Source organism: Centrocercus urophasianus, unplaced genomic scaffold (genome assembly GCF_019232065.1).
Source record: "Centrocercus urophasianus isolate 14NV4802_14NV808 unplaced genomic scaffold, USGS_Curo_1.0 seq_12, whole genome shotgun sequence".
NCBI lineage: Eukaryota > Metazoa > Chordata > Aves > Galliformes > Phasianidae > Centrocercus > Centrocercus urophasianus.
The window spans coordinates 55,754,738-55,776,159 of NW_024884364.1; the positions used below are offsets into that span (position 1 = coordinate 55,754,738).

Genomic DNA, 21,422 nt, shown 5'->3' on the forward strand with positions numbered 1-21,422 from the left:
TTTGCTTCATAAAAGACTGTTTCCCAGGTCAGCCTAATTATTGTGAGAGCTCTAGCCATAAACATCTCAAGTTTCCAGCGCAATACAGGTGGTGATCTTCCATTCAGACTGTGTTTGAAAAGTACTTCTTTTGATGTACTAGTATTCCTTAACTAGCCTAGTCCTACAAATTTCAGACATTTTCTAATGTGAAATACTTCAATTGTTATAATTTCTCATGCTATGTTAATCTTAAGTGCAAGAAGTGCTTTTCTTACAGGCTAACTCCTAGAATTTTTTTTTTTTACTGCTATTTATTGCTTATTGAAGAAACACTGGAATAGAAATAGAAAACTGTGAGTTTGTATAGGTAATATGTATTTGCTGTCTTTGGGAAACTGCTGTAAACTGTTATTCACAAATGTTGGTAAGTAGAACTATAACCATCCTTAAAATCAAATGAGGGGAGTCTTAATATGACTTGCAGTAGCTTTACAGTGAGAAAGCTGAACACTAAGGGATTGTGTTACACGCATGGGAATAAGCATTGCAATCTCTAGCTGAAGGAATTTTAGTATTGTCTGCACGATCTGTACTTCATTCTTTATGTCATGGTAAATTTAGGAGTGTCTTTACACCAGTGGCAACCGTAACTTGTTTCAGGGCATGAAGTTGAGAAGTGTTTCTACCTCAAATTTTTGTACTGTTTGTTGACTTAAAAATGACTTTGACATGGTCTGTAGCAATATTCACGTTTCATGTATTTGTAGCCATTAATATTCATGTTGCAAACTGCTAAGATACAAACCATGTAAGTGGGCAGGAAAAACATGTGGAAAACTGCCTGGGCCATTGACCTGTATGGGTGTAATCTACAGTACAAAGTTCACCTGGCAGTCAGTTACATGTGATGTCCCCTGGAGCTTGATATTGAGGTCAGCGTGGCTTGACGTCTTCATCAGTTTGGATGATGGGGAGGAGAGCTCTCTCACAGAGTTTGTAGATGCTGCCAAATTGGGCAAAGTAGTTGGTAGATGGGAAGGCAAGGCTTCTGCTCAAAGGGACTTACACCTGGGACAGAATAACTCCATGCAACACAGCTGGCTGGGCACTGGCTGGCTAGAAAGCAGCGCAGCAGAAAAGATCTGGGGGGTCTTGGAAAACAAGCTGAAGAGAAAGAAGTTGGCCTTGTGTAGTAGGTAGTGAAGAAAGCCACCTGCCTACTGGTTGGTATGAACAAAAGTGAGGCCGGATAAAGGAAGTGATTTCCCTTGCTGTTTACACAAAGGCAGTATGCAGTTGATGGAATAGACTTCACATTATGCACTGTGGAAATTTGAGAGGCATTCGATGCAGATTGCAGCGTGGGAAATTGTGGAATAATGTAAAGAAAAAAACCTGTGGGTAATCAAACACTGGACCAGGTTACTTATAAAAGTTGGAGAACTGCTGTCTTGGGAGACGATTAGTACTCAGTAGCATAGAGCTGTGAGTGACCTGCACTAACTGGAGCTCTGTACTGAGGTTTGGACTAGATGGCCTCTGGAACTCCTTTACAGTGTGTAAGGTATTTTCTCACTTCTTTGCCACTGCTTGTGAGCTGCTCAAGTCTCTCTGCTCCTTAAAAGCTGCAGTTGCTTCTTGTGCAGGAAGAATTTCCTCCCCCAGGCTTTAGAATCATTAATTGATGCCCAGGAGTAGGTGACTGTTGCAAAGTCAGAGTCCACAGCATATATTGCATCAGCTGAAGTCAACTGATGTTTTTGTTTCCTTATGTGAGTTTGTGTCATGAAAGTGTGTAGCAAGAATGACTCAGTCCACTTTCAGCTACCTCCCAGATTACAGCAGTCTTTTTTTCATTACCTCAAGCAAGATATTAATGATTAATTTTGCTTATTTTAATTATCCTCTGTCTGAACATAGAGTTGATGATGAATGAAGCAGTGGACTGAAGTAGACATCTATATCAGTTTTGTAGCTTTCTCAACATCTTGTTGCTAATGGCACGTAGCTTTTCTACAAGTGGGGAACTCGCTGCAGTATAAATAATATTTAGAACATTTATAGAAGGTGAGAACCAGAAGAGTGTAGGAATACAGAAAGTTTGGGTTGTTGAGAATTTCATTAATGTTTAAGAAATGTACTTGTTGCCAACAAACCTCAGGTGGTGGTTAAAATCTTTTTCTGGTTTCCCCCTGCTACACACCACCCCTTTCACCCTTTTTAAACCTTGTTTAAGACACTAGCGGTTTGAGTTGTCTAAACACGGGTAACCAGCGCTTACCGAGAAGCTCTGGACTACCAAAGACATCTACATGGACCTGGCAGGTATGGCACAGGACAGAGGAGAGACAGTTTGCCAGCAGTCACATTGCCATGGACAGTTGATCTCAAGTGGCAGCGGAGGCCTATGTTTAGATAACTGAATGTAGTGTTAGTTAATGTGACCTCTTATCAAAAAATAAAGATTAGCTGTTATAACAAACTGGTGAGATACTAAGATTAAAGTAAGTGTTGCTTGGGACTTTTTTGTTGTTTTTCTGGCTGAAGTTAACATTAATGTCTAGAGTGACATTTGGAGTGTAAGGTCTGGGGTTTTTTGATTCTCTCTCTTTTTTTTTTTTTTTTTTTTTTTTTTTTGTCCAGGATCATTCCAAAGCTGTTGCTGAGTTAGTGGAGTATACTTTCAGGTATAGATTGTCTATGTAAAATCTTTCTTGAGGGTGCAAACCCCCACGGCAAGTTGTTTTAAGTATTGAAACCAGTGCAGAAGGCTTTTGCATTTTTCTGAAGTATCTCCAAGACTTGAATGCAAGCATTTTGGATAGGAGGATTTCTAAGCACATGGTACTGACAGAAAGGGTGATCTTTCTCTCTCTTGCTTCACTATCCCCCTCAGTTGTATATTTCTACTTCTTTTCTTATGCTGACCTTATTTTTGTTGCTGTTAGGCACTTAGCTGAATTGTGAAACTGTTCCAATTGAAATTTTCCCCCGTAACTTAGCTTATAACTCTTGAAATACTAACAGTGTTCACAAGCAGCCTTTTTCCTCATCTGTATCAAGCTTGTAATTGCAAGGTAGTATGTGTTATTACACAGTATTTCTGTACAGAAAAGTTGTAATAATACTTTCCTGTAAATCATGTTTTTCTAATATTGCTGTATTACAGATGTATATTCTACACTGGAAAATAACCTGTATTTATTAAAAGCTTACTTTTTAGTTCTCTTTACCTGATAAACCATTGATGTTCAGCAAAACTTGCACTTCATACTGCAGATTGATCAGTACACACTTCTTAGTTCTTGGTATTCGTTTGATAGCTGGAGAAAGGATATGGTCACAGTGGAAAACACTGTTGTGAAACTATAATTCTACTTTATGGTCAAGTAGAAGTAATTTGAAACACGTAACTGAACGCATTCATATGTCTTTGTTTATCGTGAGACTATGAGGGCTGACATGCAATAAAAAATGAGCGATAATTATAGAAACTGCCACATGAGATTTATTTTTGGTTTAGTTCCATGATGCTATGGTTGAGCTGCTGAGTTTCCTGTGCTCTTTGCTCTTGACTGACCCTGATTTCAAACCTCCCAAAAGTCATTTAATTTGTCATTTTGCTTTGTATTTAACAGACATCTGTAACCACAAACAGGCTTTTCTTCATAAGCAAGTCTTCAGTAGGTTTTTACTTTGTTTTTAGAATTTGCCAAAGTGATTTGTGATTTTAAACTCAATGTACAGGCATTAGGCTAATATTTTCCCTGCAAGTCTGTAATTACAGAATACAAGAGTGTAAACTTGTGTGCAGGATCATCCAGATAATTTAACTCCCAACAGCTCTAGCTGTGCAGTAGTTCAGCTATTGTTAATGATGTATATTTCTGTTCATTCCTGTATTTTCTGGAGTTAAGTTTGGTCTCCACTGCTTTCTGTTTAAAAGTTGGTCTGAGTAGGCTCTTACACTAAGGCTAATATTAGGGCATGTTGACTGCTAGTCAGAGTATTTAAAAGAGTAGGTAGCAAACAACTTTTCCTACCAAATAGCTTAAAATGTAATGATTTGCTCTTTTGCTAGAGCCAAAGCTAGTTGTCAAGGATGGGACAGTGTTGATAGCAACTATTTTGATTGCCTTGTCATAAGATCCAGACCTGTTGGCTCTGTCATCTGCCAGGTAACCGCTGGTAATTTAATGATGTGCCTTAGTTATGATTCTCTGAAGAAAAATCAATTACTGAAAGGAAGATTGTACTTGATTGTAGTGGATGTTGCACTGTCAAGGGTGGTGGTAAGGAATTCAGAATGATTTACATCTGTGAACTTCGGGTTGTAGTTCGACTGTGTGACTACTTGTGAAGAACTTTGTCTCAGCAATTATTGGTTGTCTCTTTCCAGTAGGTCACTGGTACCAATGCGTAGTGTGGAAAATGAAACTAGTAAAATTTGGAGAATAGTCATAAATGGCTGTACTGTATGAACTTGCATCTTACTGGAAATGCAAAATTATGAGCAGCAAAAAAAAAATAAAATTAAGAGGTTGAACTCAAGGCTTGTCAATGTATGAGCTTAGCTAGGAAAAAAATTGCAAGTTGAAATATTTTATTTTAAAAAAAAAAAAAAAAAAAAGCATTAAAAAAAGCCCCAACAACAAAAAGAAATGTGCTGTTTTCCTAATTATGGTACACATATAATAAGTTTGAATGAAAGCTTCTCAATTTGTTGATTTTTGAATTATAATAAAATTGGCAATACAGATCAACTTACGTTGCCTCTTAGAATTCTGTTTTGAGGAAAAACTGCCCTGATTATGCTGTGCTTCAAAGCATAATTTCTTGTGAACCCCTTCCTCCTGCCATGTCCTTGCCAGGAAGTCTGCCTATCTCTCCCAGAGACTTTAAAAGAAGAAAGATAATTGATTCTCTGGTCATTAAAATTAAAATCAAATCCTCAGGTTATCTTGGTTTTTAAATGGTAAGTAAATTCACTTCCAGCTTTTTTAGTTTGATATCAGTTGTAGGTTTATTAAACCAAATAATTTGATCTTAAATCTGAAATATTACTTACATTTCCAGTCTAGAATTGATCCCTTGTTGTGAATTGAACATATTTTTAAGTAAATGATTTAATGGTAATAATTACTGAAAAAAAATTACTAAATTCAACAAACTGTCTTCAAAAAAGAAAAAAAGTTCTTTACTTGTAGGGATTTTCACATTTGAAGTAAAGATTTCTTTATTTTTTCTTAACGAAACTTTTTTTTTCTTAGCAAAGGACAGAAAATAGAACTTGTTGATGAATTAGAGGTCAATGAAATGCCCAGCCAAGGGAGTTGATTTTTAGTTCTCAAATGCAAAATGAAGAATTATCATTCACCCTGTGAAAAAACTTCCTTTTATTAGTGTTATGAATGGTGTCATTTGAGTTAATATATATATACCATGGGCTTTGTCAGAATGGTAGCCTTCTTTTCCTGTTGCAGAAGATTAAAATTCTTGATCTTGGCCTTGAGATGCTTTTAAGAGTAGGAATGAAATCCTGCATTTGATCCTCAAACCGAAGATCAAAACAGGATTTCAAAAAATGCACGTGTCTGAATGTGTCAAAGAGGACATTCCATACAGAGCCTTCTTGACTGGGATTTCTTAAGGAAGAGCAAACTAGTTGGAATTTCTTAGACAGCCTTACCTTCTTCTTTTCGGATGGTTAACTGTAGTGTCCAGCAGAGGGATAGTAAAGGTATCAGTAATAGAGGCTGGGAGATCATTAGCAGAGAAGGAGATGAAGTTTCCTGATTAAATAGAAGTTATTATGTTCTTTGTTTTCTAGTTTGTTGAATAACACCAGTAGGATTATTACTTGGCTGATACTTGTTTTATATGTTTTTCTTTGTAATTTGTTTCTTGTGTCTCTGGTAGCTCTTTCTATTGCTCTCTATAATACTATCATCTTTTCAGCTTTAAGTTACTGCTTGTCTCACAGCTTGTAGCAGTTTCTATCACTTGAACTGTCTTCAGTTCTTGTCTGGAGCCGAATGGTCTTTGGATAGAAGCTGCTGGCTTAATTTCTGCAAGTAATTATAAAAAAGCTGCTATACATTTTCTCTTCTGATCAGAACTTCCTCTTTTGTTGTTCAAAATATGGTCAATAGCTTGTTAGAGATGTTGACTTTTTTGCCCTCACAGGAAATATAATGCTGTCAGTTCCTTCAATTTATTTATTTATTTATTTATTTATTCTTACAGACTGAGACAACTATAGGCCTCAGTTCATATCAACAGAAAAGGTAAGCAGAGTTTTCTGAAAGTTTAATACAGCCATGCTATTGTGAGATTGTTGATGTTTTTTGCAAGAATAAAAAAGTTTAGCATTAGGAAAAAAATCAAATACAAATTTTATAGATTTGAGTATTGTTATTATATAGAGAAAATAAAATGTGGAACTTTTTCTAATTTTGATTTTTGAACTTTTATTAATAGAAAATTATTTTGCTTATTTATATCATTTTTATGTTCTTTGAATGTGTGAGGAAGAGCAAGCTTTTTATAGGAAAAATACGAAATGTTTCACTTTATTTATGTGAATTTGATAACAATTTTCTGCTAACAAACAAGAGCCTTGACTATTACACTAAAAATACCTACTGCAACTGTGTGAATAGTGGTGATGTGAGTATTGTGCAGGCTTGGGCAGCTAAATTACTTAGCATAAGAAATAAATTACAGAATCCATCAAGTTGAATTCTTTAATCCATTTAGTAATATATGCCACAGGATAATTCTGTGCAAGTAACAAGGGAATAGATTTTTGTAGGTTTCTGTATTGTTTCACTGAATGTTGTAAGGAGTGGATTTGTTTACATGCTGCAAAAGCTTTTTTTGCAACACAGGAGCCCTTTTGAAAAACAGCTTTATGATATTGCTTTCAATAGTTTTCCTTTAGTTTTTGTTTTTTGGCTTTTTTTCCTCCCTTGCGTGGAACTGTGTAGTATATGAGGAGCAAAAGGTGTCCTTTTTTCTTCCTAATCCCTAATTCTTTTTCTGAAGACTCCTCAGATAGTTCTTTGCCTTTAATGGAACACAAAGATCAGCATATGTGTATGTTTGTGTTGCCTAAATGTGAGCTTAAGAGCATCTTTTTGCAAGAAGTTTTGAAAAATCTCTGGGGTGAAAAACAAACTCTTCTCATTTTGTACTTAAAAAGGCTTCATCCCTGTTGATATCATCTTGCTGCCCATCTCTGTTACTTCCTGATTAGATACTTACCTAAATATTGTGAGGTAAATCTGAATTATATGGAAATACCATACGTTTTGGCTTACCTAGTGTTAAGTTTCTAATACTCAATGAACAGCTTAGCAAGGGCAAAGAGCGAATGTGAAAATGCTGAAGAATCTGTGAGGATGTAGCAGGTTTTTCATGCCAGGTGAAATTAAAATAAATCTATTTTATCTTTTGATAATGTAAACAAGAAGAGTTAATATTACGTATTGAAATAAGGCAGCTACTGCATAGTTTAATCTGAAGCTTCAGCCAGTTTGTATATCATGGTAATGTGAATTTTGTCAAACTTGTATTCTAGCAACTTCAATTTGCTTTTTAATTAAGGAAGTGTAGCTTAGTCATGCTGCATAAAACTTGAAAACTCTTGTTGCTTTACCTTCCCTGCTTCTTCCCACCTCTCCTCCCCTCCCCACCCTCAGCTCAGAAGGCTTCTTTCTGCCATTCACGACTTCTACCTGTTTATTTCTCAACTGTGAAGACTCCAAATTTTCCACTTAGCGCTGTACATGTATGTGCTGCAGCATGTCAGTCTGACTGCAAGTATGCAAACAGGAATACGTAAAGGAATAATGATGGAACTTCAAAGGCCCAATTTCGTCTCATGTTGAATCAGACTTTTTGGAGATTGTTTAAATAATTGTCTCAATGGCAACAAGAAAGCGCTGCTTTTATTGGGATGTATGGATTGTGTTTGACTTCTTTGTCCTCTAGAAAACACAGAAATTTTATGGCCCTTGAGAGTGAGGCTCAGGCTATGGATTAGTTCAAGTTTTTTGTTTTGTTTTAATTTCTCATCTGAGAAAATTTATATCTGTGTTGGAAGTTTGTGTTTTAGAGTGTATTCTAATAAAAACAACAGGCTTGCAGATTTGAAGAACTTCCTAGTTTGAGAATTGTAGAAGAAATTGTAGAAGAAATTTTAGAAAGTGTTCAAATGATGTCTGTGAAGACTTCATCTCTGGAAGGCAAGACATGTGTGGAGTGGCTGAGGTCCCTCGTGCTCAGAGCAGAGGAGCTGAGGGGAGGCCTGATGGCGGCTGCAGCTCCTCACAGGGAGCGGAGGGGCAGCGCTGAGCTCTGCTCTGTGTGACAGCGACAGGGCCCGAGGGAACGGCATGGAGCTGTCAGGGGAGGGCAGCTGGGGGTCAGGGAAAGGGGCTGCACCACAGCGCGGTGGGCGGGGAACGGGATGCACAGGGCTGTGGGCACGGCCCCAGTGCTGGAGTTCAAGGAGTGTTTGGACACTGCTGACAGACATAGGGTTTGATTTTGGGGTAGTCTTGTGTGGAGCCAGGATTCAACAATTCTTGTTGCGTCCCTTCTAACTCAGGATATTCTGTGAAATATACAGCGTGTTCTACTTCATATCAGTGGCTTATTTGGTTCAGTCACAATGCAATAAAAACATAAAGACCCGCACTGCATACCTTTCACTGGTGTATTACAAGGTAAATACTTGGTTTGCCTCCTGTCTCTGTTTCTCTCCCTGGCTTTGTGGCTGTTTTTTTTTTTTTTTTTTGGTTGTTTTTTTTTTTTTTTTTTTTTTTTTGGCACGTATTTCTTTCTAAGTGATTGTGTAAAATGCCATTGCTAGAAATTGAGTGTCTCATCCACATGCTTAACTTCTCTAGATGACTTGTTTAGCATTGTGTTTATTAGAGACTGTAATACCTCTTTCCTGGTATAGCTTGCAGATATTTCTTTCCTATCTACATGATTTATTCAATTCTTTGATCTGCTTTTTAATGCTAAGTGGGAGGGGAGAACTGAGCGAGTCACTTAATTTTTGTTTTGTTCTTGTCCGTGATTGGGCTACAGTACATCAATTCAATTGATTCTGTTCTCTCCTTATGCTTTCCCCACACAACCTGAGAAAGTAAAAGTAAACTTTGAAGTTTTAACATTTGATATAATGAGCACATTATCATGATAAAGGGTTAATACTGGCATAACTAAGTCAACCACTACCTACTTGTGGTTTATTAAAAACCTTTATTGCTAGTGTTTTTATTCATCTGCACTTACAGTTGTCACTGATGCCAGGTATTTAACAGAGCAAATATTTTGTGGGAGCTGATTTTCTCACTGAGACTACATTTAATGCTCTTATTTCTAAAATTGTTTTAGGTATAAAAATTTAAATACATTTTCTGATGTTTGCAGCGCATCCTTAGTTTTTTAATACTTGAAGGTCACGAATGTGACCAGGGAAATGTGATTGGTTGCTTACTCTAGCCTAAAACGTTCCATCTTTAAGGTGGCTCTTTCAAGGACATTCTGCCATGAAAAAAAAAAAAAAAAGTACCCATTGTGATATATTTGACTTTGCCACTTTAAAAACTAATATGGCTAATTTTGGAGACATTTTCATTTTATTTTGTGGCAACAGAAAGAATAGAGTAGTGGCTTTCTGAGAGTTTAAGTGCTACTAAAGCAATGAGATCTCTTTCAGTTTGACGCTTTAATGCTCTTGTGTTTATTTCTTTATATTGTTGATTTATGGCACCAGAAAAGAAGTAAAACTCTTTGTACGAATGTTAAAGTAATATGGGAAAGATGCATGTAGATATAATCCTTAGATCTGAGTTTTCCACAGTAGCAATTAAAGATGGTACAGATAAGATTCCACAGAGCACAAGCATCTTCCAGGAATCCCAGAACGGTAAAGGGAGAACACAGAAAGACAGTTACTACCAAACTTTGCAGAACTCTTTAATCCATCTCCATCTCCAAATGCAGAAGTGCATGGATGTTGTAAAATTGAATGCCTATCATACTGCGATAAGCGGCAGCATTTCTTTAAAATGTTTTTCAAAATGTTCTTAAGTAGCAGGATGTCTTGGTACTGGTGGACATCTGTCTTCCCGTGCATTGATATTTTAAGCATCTTTAATATTTGTTTCTGGGAATAACCTTTTTGGGACTTTAAGTTGCACTTCTGTGGATCACATTTTGTAGTATGTTGTGTCTATGTTCTACTGATAAAGTAGTTATTTAAGTACTTGAGGAAAACGCTCTCTCACACTGACAGAATGGAGGTACAGCGAGGGAAATGGTTGTGTCCAGGACTGCATGTAGTTCAGTCTGAAGTCTCACTTTTAAAATCAGAATTCTTGGAGAAGGGTAGAAGCATAGGGACCATCCTTGAGGCAGTACCACATACAAGCTTTTCCTAAAACTTCAGAGATTCAGATGATTTCTGGCTAATTGTTGGTCTGCTGGAGTTTGCTTGCTGGCAGATGTCAGTAGGTCTTTCTCATTCAAATGCATCTTTTCTTTTTCATGTTCTTCTTGACCTCGAAGATGAGAAAACTTGAAGGGGCAGGGAAAGAAAAATGTGTAATTCTGATGCAAGCCTGGGAAGCCTAGAGCTCCTCATGCATATGTAATTATTAACTTAAATGTCATTACACTGTAAAGTTGCCCAACCCATGGGTGTATCCAGCCTCCTGTGAGCAATTGCCCAGCAGAACAGGCGTTATCATCATCCTGTAAGTCTGCAGCAAATTGGGCCTTTCAGTAGGCAAAGTCATGGAATTCAATATTGCTCGTTCCTATTTGAGCCTTATTGTATATGTTACTTATGTTATAGTTGATGTTTGCTGTGATGTAGCTGCCTTTACCAACCTCTAATCTTTTAAAAAATCTGTACTAAATCAAGTGATACTTGAACTTTTCAAGTATGTGAAGAGTTGCTTATATCCTGATTGTCCAAGTTAGGTGAAGTGACTTTAATACATTTTGTAATAAAAATCTTCACTATCATTCCTAGAAATACTATAAATATTTCAGTTAACTTTTTAAAAGTTAATACCTTTTACATAAAAGGAATGGTTATGTTCTTTTACCAATAAAAACAGAAGTGCTGCATGGCTCACCTTTCAGGAGTTTGAAACTGGAAGAAATTACAGTGTATTATAGGAAGAACTGTTTTAACAATTACTTGAGAAGAAAAGCATGTGTTTCCAGTTCAGTGTTACAATTATCTTGACAATAGAGATGTGTGGGCTTTGCCATTTCCAGTTAAAAAAAGTACTACAAATGTGGTGGTTTTTTTTTTTTTTTTTTTTTTTTTGAATTGGACAGTAAGCTTTGAAGAAGGGAGGTGATCACTTTGAAGACGGGTTCAGAACTTGTTTCATCCTGTCAAAAATTCATTACTATTGTAATTTTCCAGCTTAATTGTGTCTGTAACTCTGGTTTTGCAGAGCACGTGTTATGTGAGGTTTGGTTTTAGCTCGTATCTGACTGCTCTATGAGGCACAGCAGCACAATAGCAGCAAGAATTGTGCTTTCTATAGGCTTAAATTCTGTTCTTCCTACCACTGGGACTTGCACCTGCGTTTTTACTGCTTTCAGATTTATATAAATGTGTGTGATTAAAGCAGTCTGTATGACACCTCATCTTGGGATAGGGCTATTTTTAAGGACTAAGCTTTAAGTAGTATTGAAGATGCTTCAACATCTGGATGTGTAGAGCTGTAAATCAGCTCAAAGCATGAATAGATCTCTTACACATGTGTTGTACTTGAAGTGGAGGGATATAGTTCTAGATTACTGGAGTGAATAATTAAGAGTTTCTGTTTTGTTTTTTTTTTTATTTTTTTTTTAATTTAATTTAAAATATACTGTGAATGTGTTACAGTGTTGTTGATGCCCAGTTTTAGGCTACTAGAGAATACATTAAGATTTCATGCTCCAATTTTGAAGCTTTATTCCTATAAATGCCTTCCTTGTTGAAACGGTTCTACAGTTTGGAAAGGCATCTACATTTGCTTGACAGCTATTTTTCTGGAAGGTATGCTAGACAGTCGAGTTCAAGGCCTCAGCTGAATAAGGCTAGCCACAGATGCCTTTCTGAGGACACCTTACACCTTTTTGCTTTTCCCTTTGATAAGGTAGATTGGGAACATCTCTTGCCCTGTTGGCCTCTAGAGCACCTCTCTTTACCCAGGGTGCCTGGTTACATTTTGGTCTCTGGGAGTCTGTAGTTGTTGATACCAAGTCAGAAAACAGGATCTGAAAGAGGAGTGCTATTTTGCTAATGATAGGAAAAAAAAAAAAAGCCATTGATCCAGAGCCATTGTGTAGTCCTTCCTTCCATTACTGTCTCCCTGCTTTTTGTTCACTATATGATCAAGAATTTTACTCAGCCTAAGATAAAGTGTTACTGACGTACAGAGATGTGAGTGCAGACACATTTCATTCTGAACAAGAAAATGTTTCAATTAAATTGCTTTGTATTCATTGTTCCAACTTACGTTGTGGGTTATTGATTGTGCTCTCTGACTGTGACAGTTTGAACTTTAAAAAGTAAAAATAAAAATTAAACATTACCAGAGAGTGGTTTCTGATACTTTGTGGTTTTTACTGCTGGATGGTTTGAGTGGTATTTAAATTTTAGCCTTCATCTGCCAGTAGTCTCTCAGGTACCAGCAGGAGGTTAGTACAGGTGAGGCCAAAGAATGTTTCTAGACCAAAGTTACTGTATTTTGAGTACTAAGAGGCTTAACAGCAAAAATGTAGGCTGGTTTCTCCCATGTGACATCAGCACGAGCAAATTGGATCCAGATGGTTTATGTGTTACTACAGGTGTAGCTAGTGAAACTCATGTGTATTGTCATGTATTTGCTGGGTATTCTGAGAAGAATGTTTGCATATTGCTATGAAAGATGATGTAAACTTATTTAGCTTACTGCAACACGTATTTTTCCTCTAAATACTGATGATGAGTTTCAGTTATGTCTGTTTCCAATATCTGTACTTCTGCATAGTCTTTCTTGGAGATAACATAATCACGTAAAATTGTGTAGATTTATAATCTACTATAAATTGTGGACAAGTTTGTCAAGCTATGTTTCTTCTGCTGAATTAGATATGCTGTTATTTGTATTAATGAATAGGGTAATTCAAGCTGAAAGGAGGCAAAAAGTGTATCTTTTTAAGAATTTCAATTTTTCTTGCAGTGTATCCCTATATCGGGGAAATTGCCGACCTCTGCGGTTCGAGCCACCAATGCTGGATTTCCATGAACAGTAAGTTAAGAAAGTCTTCTGATCAGTTCACTTACACCTGAAGAGCTTTGAAAAGTGAAGGACAGCTTGGTGTACGGAGAGCAGCTTCAGTGCCTGACTCAGACTTCAGGACAGTGTAAACTGAAGCGATGACATCTCGAACATTCTTGTTAGCAGTTCAATGGAGGAGAAGAAACAGCATAAGTATGCCTTAGTGCACTAATGCTTGTGAGAAACTTCCCTCATCTTTAGTCAGCACTGCTGCTGGATGAAAGGCTCTTCTGTTTACGGATGAGCCGTGGGTTATTAACAAAATGTACTATTCCTTGTTTGTAGGAAAGGCTAAATATGGATATAGTCATTACAGAGATGTGCAAGGTGACACCTGTGTGTTGATACAGTGTATACTTGTTTCTGAAGCAAAAGGAGTTGTAATTTTGTATTGGTTACAGAGTGGCTTTCTAGAAATAGCCTTTGTCCAAAGACAGAAAGTTAATATCTACGCAGTGAAGTTAGATGGCGATCACTCGTTTTACAGAGCTTATTTGTGTCAGTCTGCAGAAATATGATCTAATATAGGAACTCATTATTTTCTGATTGTAGTAAAGACATAATAAATCACAATAAGCTCTTCGTTATTCTTTCAAAATATCAAATATTTGTTTCTGTTAGTAACTGGTCATAGGTAAGAGGACAACAAGGTTTAAGCTGAGTAGCTAAATATGGAATGGGAAGTTTGGCTCAACTGCATCTTTTGTCTAACAAACATTGCTGTGTTATAGAGTTATAAAGTTGAGTGTGGTACAAACTTAGAAATTTGTACAGCAGTTTGCTCTTCATAAAATCATAGAATCATAAACTGCTCAGGTTGGAAAAGACCTTAAAGATCATTAAGTCCAACCATGACCTAACCAAACTACCCTAATTCTAACAACCCTCCGCTAAATTGTGTCCCTGACCCACATCCACAAACACATGCAGGTGACTCAACCGCCTTCCAGGGGAGCCTATTTCAGTGCTTCTAGTTCCTTCAGTCTCTCCTCATAGAGCATATTCTCCAAGCCCTTTACCAGCCTTGTTGCCCTTCTTTGGACTTGCTCCGGCACCTCAATGTCCTTCCTGTTTTGTCAACCAGAGTTCCTGTAAAAATGTATTGATTTAATTTCAAGTGACTTGCTGTTAAAACCAAGTAAATATTCCATTAATAGTAATTACAGAATTGGACAACAAAGATGTTGTGGGTTTTTTTTGTTTATTTTTTTAGTTTTTTGAATTCTCATTGGCTAAAAATGAAATGTTCTATTGATGTAGTTTGAAGTCTGCTAATTTTGCAGGTCATCTATATATTACATACTTACCTGAAGAGGCTGTATGTGCTACTTTTTTTGTGTGGATTTCCAATCTACTTCATTTTTTTAAAATAAACGAACTACTTTTAGTTCACACACTGACATGAATATGAATACTTCAAGCTGTTCATTGTATTTTTGATTTTTATGTAAGCTGAAAGCACCAAAATAGTATGGATCTAGTATACCATTAAAATAGTGCAAATCAATTACTTACAAGAAGCGTAAGGGGTTTTGTACAGTAAGTATAGAACTCAGGGGTTGCTGACTTCTATCTGTTAACACAGGGAACGTGTGTGTGTGTCAGAATTTGAATCATTGTGTTGTGCTTTTGGTGTTTTTTTTTTTAAATTTTAATCTAAAAGTCTGTTACCCTTAATTTAGCTGTTTAGATAATAACCTCAGGCAGAAATAATCTTCTAGTTTATTAAGACCTAGAGTAAGATGTGAAAAACAGCTTTACAAAGGGTTTTGATTTGGAGCCCCAGTGTTCAGTTTAAAATCTACCCTTAGGCATTTAAATAGAGGTGAACAGACTTGGAGACGTGATGAGCAACTCAAACTTAGGGCCTGAATAAACTGCATATGCTGTGCTCCCTGGAAGTAAAACAATTCATACTTAATCTTTTGGCTTTTCGCCTTTTAAATTAGACAGGGTTTTCTTGTATTCACTTTGTCTTTTCTTTTTGACAATTATTTGACAATAAAAAATCTATTTGACAATAGGAAAGTCCTAGAACACGTATTTAGTTTCTGAGTAAGAGTTGTACATAGAGTGTTTTGTTACTAGGTAGCATTTAGTAGAGCAAGCTTGTTCCAAAGGTCATGTTGATGCAAAGCTATCAACATGTATCATTTCTAGGCTAAAGGAATTGCAACATTTAATTTCAGTCATAAGATAGCCCATCCTTCTTGTAACGTTTTTGTTCTGCTACTGGTGTTTGGGTTTAATCACATCTTTCCAAGTTTTGCCAACTAAGCGTCTGTAATATTAGTGGAAATCTGTTTTACTGAAATCAAAACTGGGATTCAGTTCCTAAATAAGTCCTGTAGGCACACTTCCTTGTGTTCTACCTGGAGATGAGATTACAGTGGTTGCAAACTTCTATTATACAAGAGTTGGTTTTGAAATGCTGCTTTAACACAAAATAATACAGTATTCTACCACTTTGAAGACAGTCCAGATAATCTCAGACTTATCACAAGAAATATGTGCTCTATGTTAGGATATGCAAATCTTTGCTTCAAAGGATCCCAAATGTTCTTGATATACTTTAAGCCTCTGGGAATGGGGTGGGACCAGGGCAGGTTCTTTCAGGTCAGTGATCCAAGAAATTGCTTAGACTAAACGGAATATCACTCATTTTTTAATATGAGAACCTTCTCTCTCTCTTTTTTTCTTTTCTTTGATGTTAAGACAGTAACCATTGGGTAGTCTTCTGTAACTTTGGAAGGTGATTGCCCAGAAGTTGTTTTGACAGGACAGTCACTATCTGTAAAGCTTCTCATGTTTGAGATGCATCTTCATATTTTGAGCTGTTGCAGGTGGTCCATCTAGATGAAGACTATGATGCAGTGTAGTTTTCATTCTCTTCTTGTTTCTGCTTTATGAGAGAGCTTAAATCTTCATAGATCCTAACACATTGCTTTCATCTATGTTAATTCAACTCTGAAAATATGAAAAGTCAGTTCTTCACAATAAAATTTTGGCAGAAATAACTTTTGATGATGGAGTAGTTTGATACTGAGGATTTTAGGATACTGATGCTACAAGTCAGAACTGCTCATCGCCAACATTTTAAAATGTTAAATTATTTTAAAACCGAAGTTGTTTTCAGATTGGTTATTGGTAACGTACAAAAACGTGCTTTTATTATGCTTCTGTGGTGAATGGGCATTTGTGCATTGTTCAGTTTGAGCTGAGTCCCACTCTCTAGATAGTTTTTTGGTGGTAGGACAGTATTCTAAAAAACTATCTTCCAGCATTCTGTTTATTAGCAATCTTGTTTTGTATTTCCTTTAGAATATTTTGCTCAGAAGGGGTTTTAGTAGCATTTTTATTCCTAAGCTCTTGTGTTTAAAGGATGTTCTGTTTTTGAACAGTAAATTGCAAACAATTTTAGCAACTGAGGAGTTTATCCAAGTCATTTTATGTAAGGTTGTTCTCTTATATTTCAAAAATTTATTTATGAACTGTGCTGGGACCTATCAGGTACCTACAGTATATGCAGCCAAGTATTTATACTGCGTGTTTTATAAACTTCATATGCATGAGGTTGAGATTGTGGGATTTTTTCATGTTGCAAAATGAAACGTTCACTTCTGTTGGAGTTTAAATGTAAGAAAGAGTTGACAGTAAGTTGACACTTAGTCCAAATGTACCTCTGATTTTGTTTGTATGTAGAAGTGCCGCCAAAGCAAATAATCTTTTTTTACACTGGTTTTTGTTACAGCTGGTGACACTACCTATGGTTATCTATGATTAATTCTATGCTAGTACTGTTTTGTACACTAAATTTTGCTAACTGCTTGGAAAAGGTATGATGTGTTTTGCAGGATCTGATTTCTAGCATAAAATGTGACATTTGCTGTTTTCAAGGTTTTTCAAGTTATGTGGACACAAACTTCTTGTCAAGTTTAATATGAAAATGTTCTTCATTTGTTTGGGAACAAACAAAAGTGATGAGTAACAACAACAAAAAACCAAAACACTGGAATCTGGAAGCTGATAAACAATTGAACTGTAGCCTTATATATGGATCCCTTCTGGTTTTTGTTTGTTTTGCTTTTCCCAATTAATGAGACAAGCTTGCATTCTCAAACTTCTGGTCTTGGTTACTTTACTTGGAAGTAAAGTATTTTGCTTGGATCGCTCAGCCAGCAATGCTTATAGTTCCATGTGAAACAAGACAGTGTTCTAGTTGCTGATTCTCTACTCTTGAATATCAGGAACTTCCTTCATGGAATCATAGACTCACCAAGGTTGGGAAAGATCTCCAAGATCATCTAGTCCAACTGTCCACCTATTTCCCACTCAACTATGTCTCTCAGTACAACATCTAAGTGTTTCTTGAACACCTCCAGGGTTGGTGACTCCATCTCTTCCCTAGGCAGCCCATTCCAGCACCTGAACACTCTTTTGGAAAAGAAATTTTTCCTCATGTCTAACCCGAGTTCTTGTAAGGAGCCAATATTTTTTGCAAGAATGGGTTACAGAAGGCATTCTCCAGAGGTAACTCCCAGTATTTCCTCATATAAGTGGAAAGCTGTTGGTTGAATTCTGTACTCTCTCCAATCTTGCTGCAAAGAACAGGAGATGGGAGAATAATTCATCTGCTAAGTTTACATTCTTGGGCTTTTGCTTATAGACTGGCATCATTTTTTTTAAATCAAGCCAGCTTTTTTTTTTTTTTTTCCTAAATGAAAGTATCTCAACTAAATGCAGTAAGAAGAAAATAATTATTCTTTTAAATGGACAGTTTCAGTCTGTGTTTTCTTCATAGTGAGTAGTTAAATATTTTTGCAAGTCTGAGCCAATAGCTCAAGGATTTGTTTCCCCAACTCCTTGCAGAAACTGCTTTCCTTTAGTTAAGTGTATGCCTCTTTATTTGTAGAGTTGAAATGAATTCCATTACAAAGATGTGCTGACAATGTACTCAAGATGCTAACTCAGATACTAGAAAGAGTTGAGTTGTAACAGTAAAAATGGTGCATCCACACAGGCTTATTTACCTATTTGAATGGGCACCTCACCCTTGGTAATTACCATCTTCTCATCCACATTTTAGTATCTGCTTTTTATCAGCGTGGGGAGGCCCAGTGTTTTACAGGGACGAAAGATCAGGAGCAAAATATCGCATGTTTTGACAGTTCCTGCTTGTCTGAAGATATGTATCTATGTCGTCTTATTGCAGTGAGAAGTATTAGTTGTGACTGCTCCAGGAAATTCTGTACGATTTGGCACCAGTAAACACTGTACTCGTGCAGATTACTGTGACTAGATAAATCACAGCCTGGAGAGTATCTCTTAGTTGATTGTTGACTGGGGTGTAGGTTTGTTACGTGTGTCTGGTGCACATTGTTTTACCTGAATTTTACTATGTCTCATGAGAAAAGACAAATTCTATCTTTTTTTTCCCCCCTATTTCTCTCGATTTGGTTAACGTCAGGGTTAGGGTATACAAGGAAAGTATCTGAGCGAAGCAAAATATTAGAGATGCTGTTACAAAATCAAAATAGTCTACAAAGTTGTAAAATAGAAAGGTAGTCCTAGCAATAGAATTCCTTTTCAGTGACTTCTTTTATCGCGTGCAATGTGGTGTTTGTCTGAAATCTGAAGTTCAGAGGACTGTGATGTCTGTCATGACTACTTCCCTAGTGTTGTTTTTTGTTTGTTTGAGAGGCTTTAGCCTCTCAAATATAGTGACTTAAATTTGCCTCTTTTCAGTACAGGAAAATTGTTGCCTTAAAATGTTGCTGTTGTTTACAACGTTTCCTGGCACAGTGTACTTTACTTCCAAACTACCTTCCTGCTGGGAACAAACTAGAGTTCAGTCTTACCAAATCATTCAAGATAATTTCTTGACTTTGTGCTTTTTCATGCGTTGAAGATCGTAACAAAGCGGTGCTTAAATCAACTCTGATCCTAGTTTTCAGTACATAGTTGGTTCTCTCCAGAGACCGCAAGCAGTATGCTAGTCAAGTAGGTTGTTCATAAGCGACACAGTGCTTGAAGTCTGCTCCTATTCTGTTACTTCCTGCTATTGTGGTTGGCTGGAATTATTCTGCTTGATTCTTGGCTTTAGCTGTTGAATTCCTCTTATAAAGAGTGAAGTGTAATAGGAAGAAGATGGTTTCACCTTGGAGAGCTACTGAACATGGTCAGGGAAGAGAATTGTCAAGAAACTATTCTATGACAGGCAGCAGGTTGCTGCTGGGAACTTGTCTTCAGCTGGAGAACATGAGAAGTTGCTGTGAGAACAGGAGAACAGCTGATCCTCAGGAAAGGCTGAAAGCTTTTTTTCAGTGTTGTCTTTTTGTTTGTCAGTGGGATCAGAAAGTGTTTATTCAAGGTATGGAGACTTTTCTCTAAGCAATGAATTCACTGATAAATTGCTGGCTTATAGAAGCTCAATTATGTCCTTCAGTTTCCAAGCAGATAAAATGCTCAAGTCCATCTATACTGATGTCATTGAAGGAGTGTTTGAAGGAGGATTACTCAGATGTTGTAGCATAAGAGTAGACCATTTCACCTCTTCTGACTGTGAAGTAGAAACCTGAAAAATAGCATATTTTTTTCAATAGGTACCAGTTGTAGGATAATGCAATGTTAAGTAAGTCTTCATAAAAAATAATAAGTAATCAGTCAAATATTAAGGAAAAAAATGTTAAGTTAGCCTGTATTTAAGGTAGAATTATATACATTACTTAAACACATGAGCAAAGTTTCATTGTCAGTATTCCAGATGCAATATGTACCTATTTCGCTTGAGAGGACAAAACCCATTGTTTTGATTGCTAGAAATCTTAACAGTTTAAAATGCTTTCTTCCCTTTTCTGTAGGCCAGTTGGAATGCCAAAAATGGAGAAAGTTTACCTACATAACCCTAGCTCAGAAGAAACAATTACACTAGTATCAATATCTGCTACAACATCGCATTTTCATGCGTCGTTTTTTCAAAATAGGGTAAGTTATTCTGCTTTCTCAACATGAGCTTTTTCTTCATTTTCTGTATGTGAACTTGATTCCTGCCCAACCCTGCTTCCCTAAGTGAGCTATTTATTTCATTAATTATGTACCTAAAAATATTAGGATACCTCAGATCTTGATCTCAAATCGGTTACCAGACAAATTTGAACTGAGTGTGGAATCATATGCAAACCGTACTAGAAAAGAAGAAATTAAATATTTCTTAGGAGTTCCAACTAGGGTGTAAGTATATACTGTCCAAAGATACCTTTGCTGCTGATGTGACTGTTAGGTGTTCTGTACTTCAGAGCATGTGCACAGCTATGAGCTGTTCTTACAGTCTTGTGAAGACTGTAGATACAGTGAAGAGGTATTAATCTGGAGCAGTAACTAATCTAGCTTGTAGCTATTGCAGCCATATCATAAGAACTTGCAAGCTGAAAAGCATGGTGTCAGTATGTTTAATTCTCTTAACCATGTTACCATCAGATACAGTTCTCTAGTTTCAGTTTTGTGCATAGGGCCTGTGGTTTAGCAGGGTCCAACAAACAATTAAAAGAAGTCCTTACTGCAGAAAAGCTGACTATAAAGCAGCCTTTCTCACTTTTCAACGTTCTGTAGTAATTGCCTTTCTCCTGTGTTCAGTAAGCTCAGTCCAATGTATTTCTATGTAATGGTGAATTCTGAACTTACAGTTTAGCCTAAAGGTATGGTTGAATATAGTTTTGCTGTAGACGTTAGCTGTAAAATAATTTTTTGATTATCTCATTACCAATATGTATGCTTTTCTCCAAGTCTCTTGTAGACTTTCTAACTTCAATGTTGAATAAAGAACAAATGAATATCTTCTGTAACACAAAGTGTTTTCCTGAAAAGTGCAATGACCTCAGTAAACTTTTTCTTCTTCTTTGCCTTTTTTTAATTCCCCAGAAAATTCTTCCAGGAGGCAATACATCCTTTGATGTAGTTTTCCTCGCAAGAGTAGTGGGAAATGTAGAGAACACTTTATTTATTAACACTTCTAACCATGGGGTATTTACTTATCAGGTAAGATAAGTGGAGAACAATCAGAAAAAGTTGTAAAATGTGAATTAGCCTTATGGC

The 21,422-nt window shown here is 36.6% G+C and overlaps 1 protein-coding gene across 1 annotated transcript in view; it reads left to right on the plus strand.

The window, feature by feature from the left end:
• Window positions 1-21,422, plus strand: part of TMEM131 (transmembrane protein 131) — a 91,823-nt gene that overhangs the window by 22,338 nt on the left and 48,063 nt on the right. The window contains exons 3-6 of the mRNA XM_042810683.1: window positions 6,229-6,269; window positions 13,233-13,301; window positions 20,192-20,315; window positions 21,249-21,365. Of these exons, the coding sequence (XP_042666617.1) occupies window positions 6,229-6,269; window positions 13,233-13,301; window positions 20,192-20,315; window positions 21,249-21,365 (351 nt within the window). The remainder of the gene's footprint in view (window positions 1-6,228; window positions 6,270-13,232; window positions 13,302-20,191; window positions 20,316-21,248; window positions 21,366-21,422) is intronic.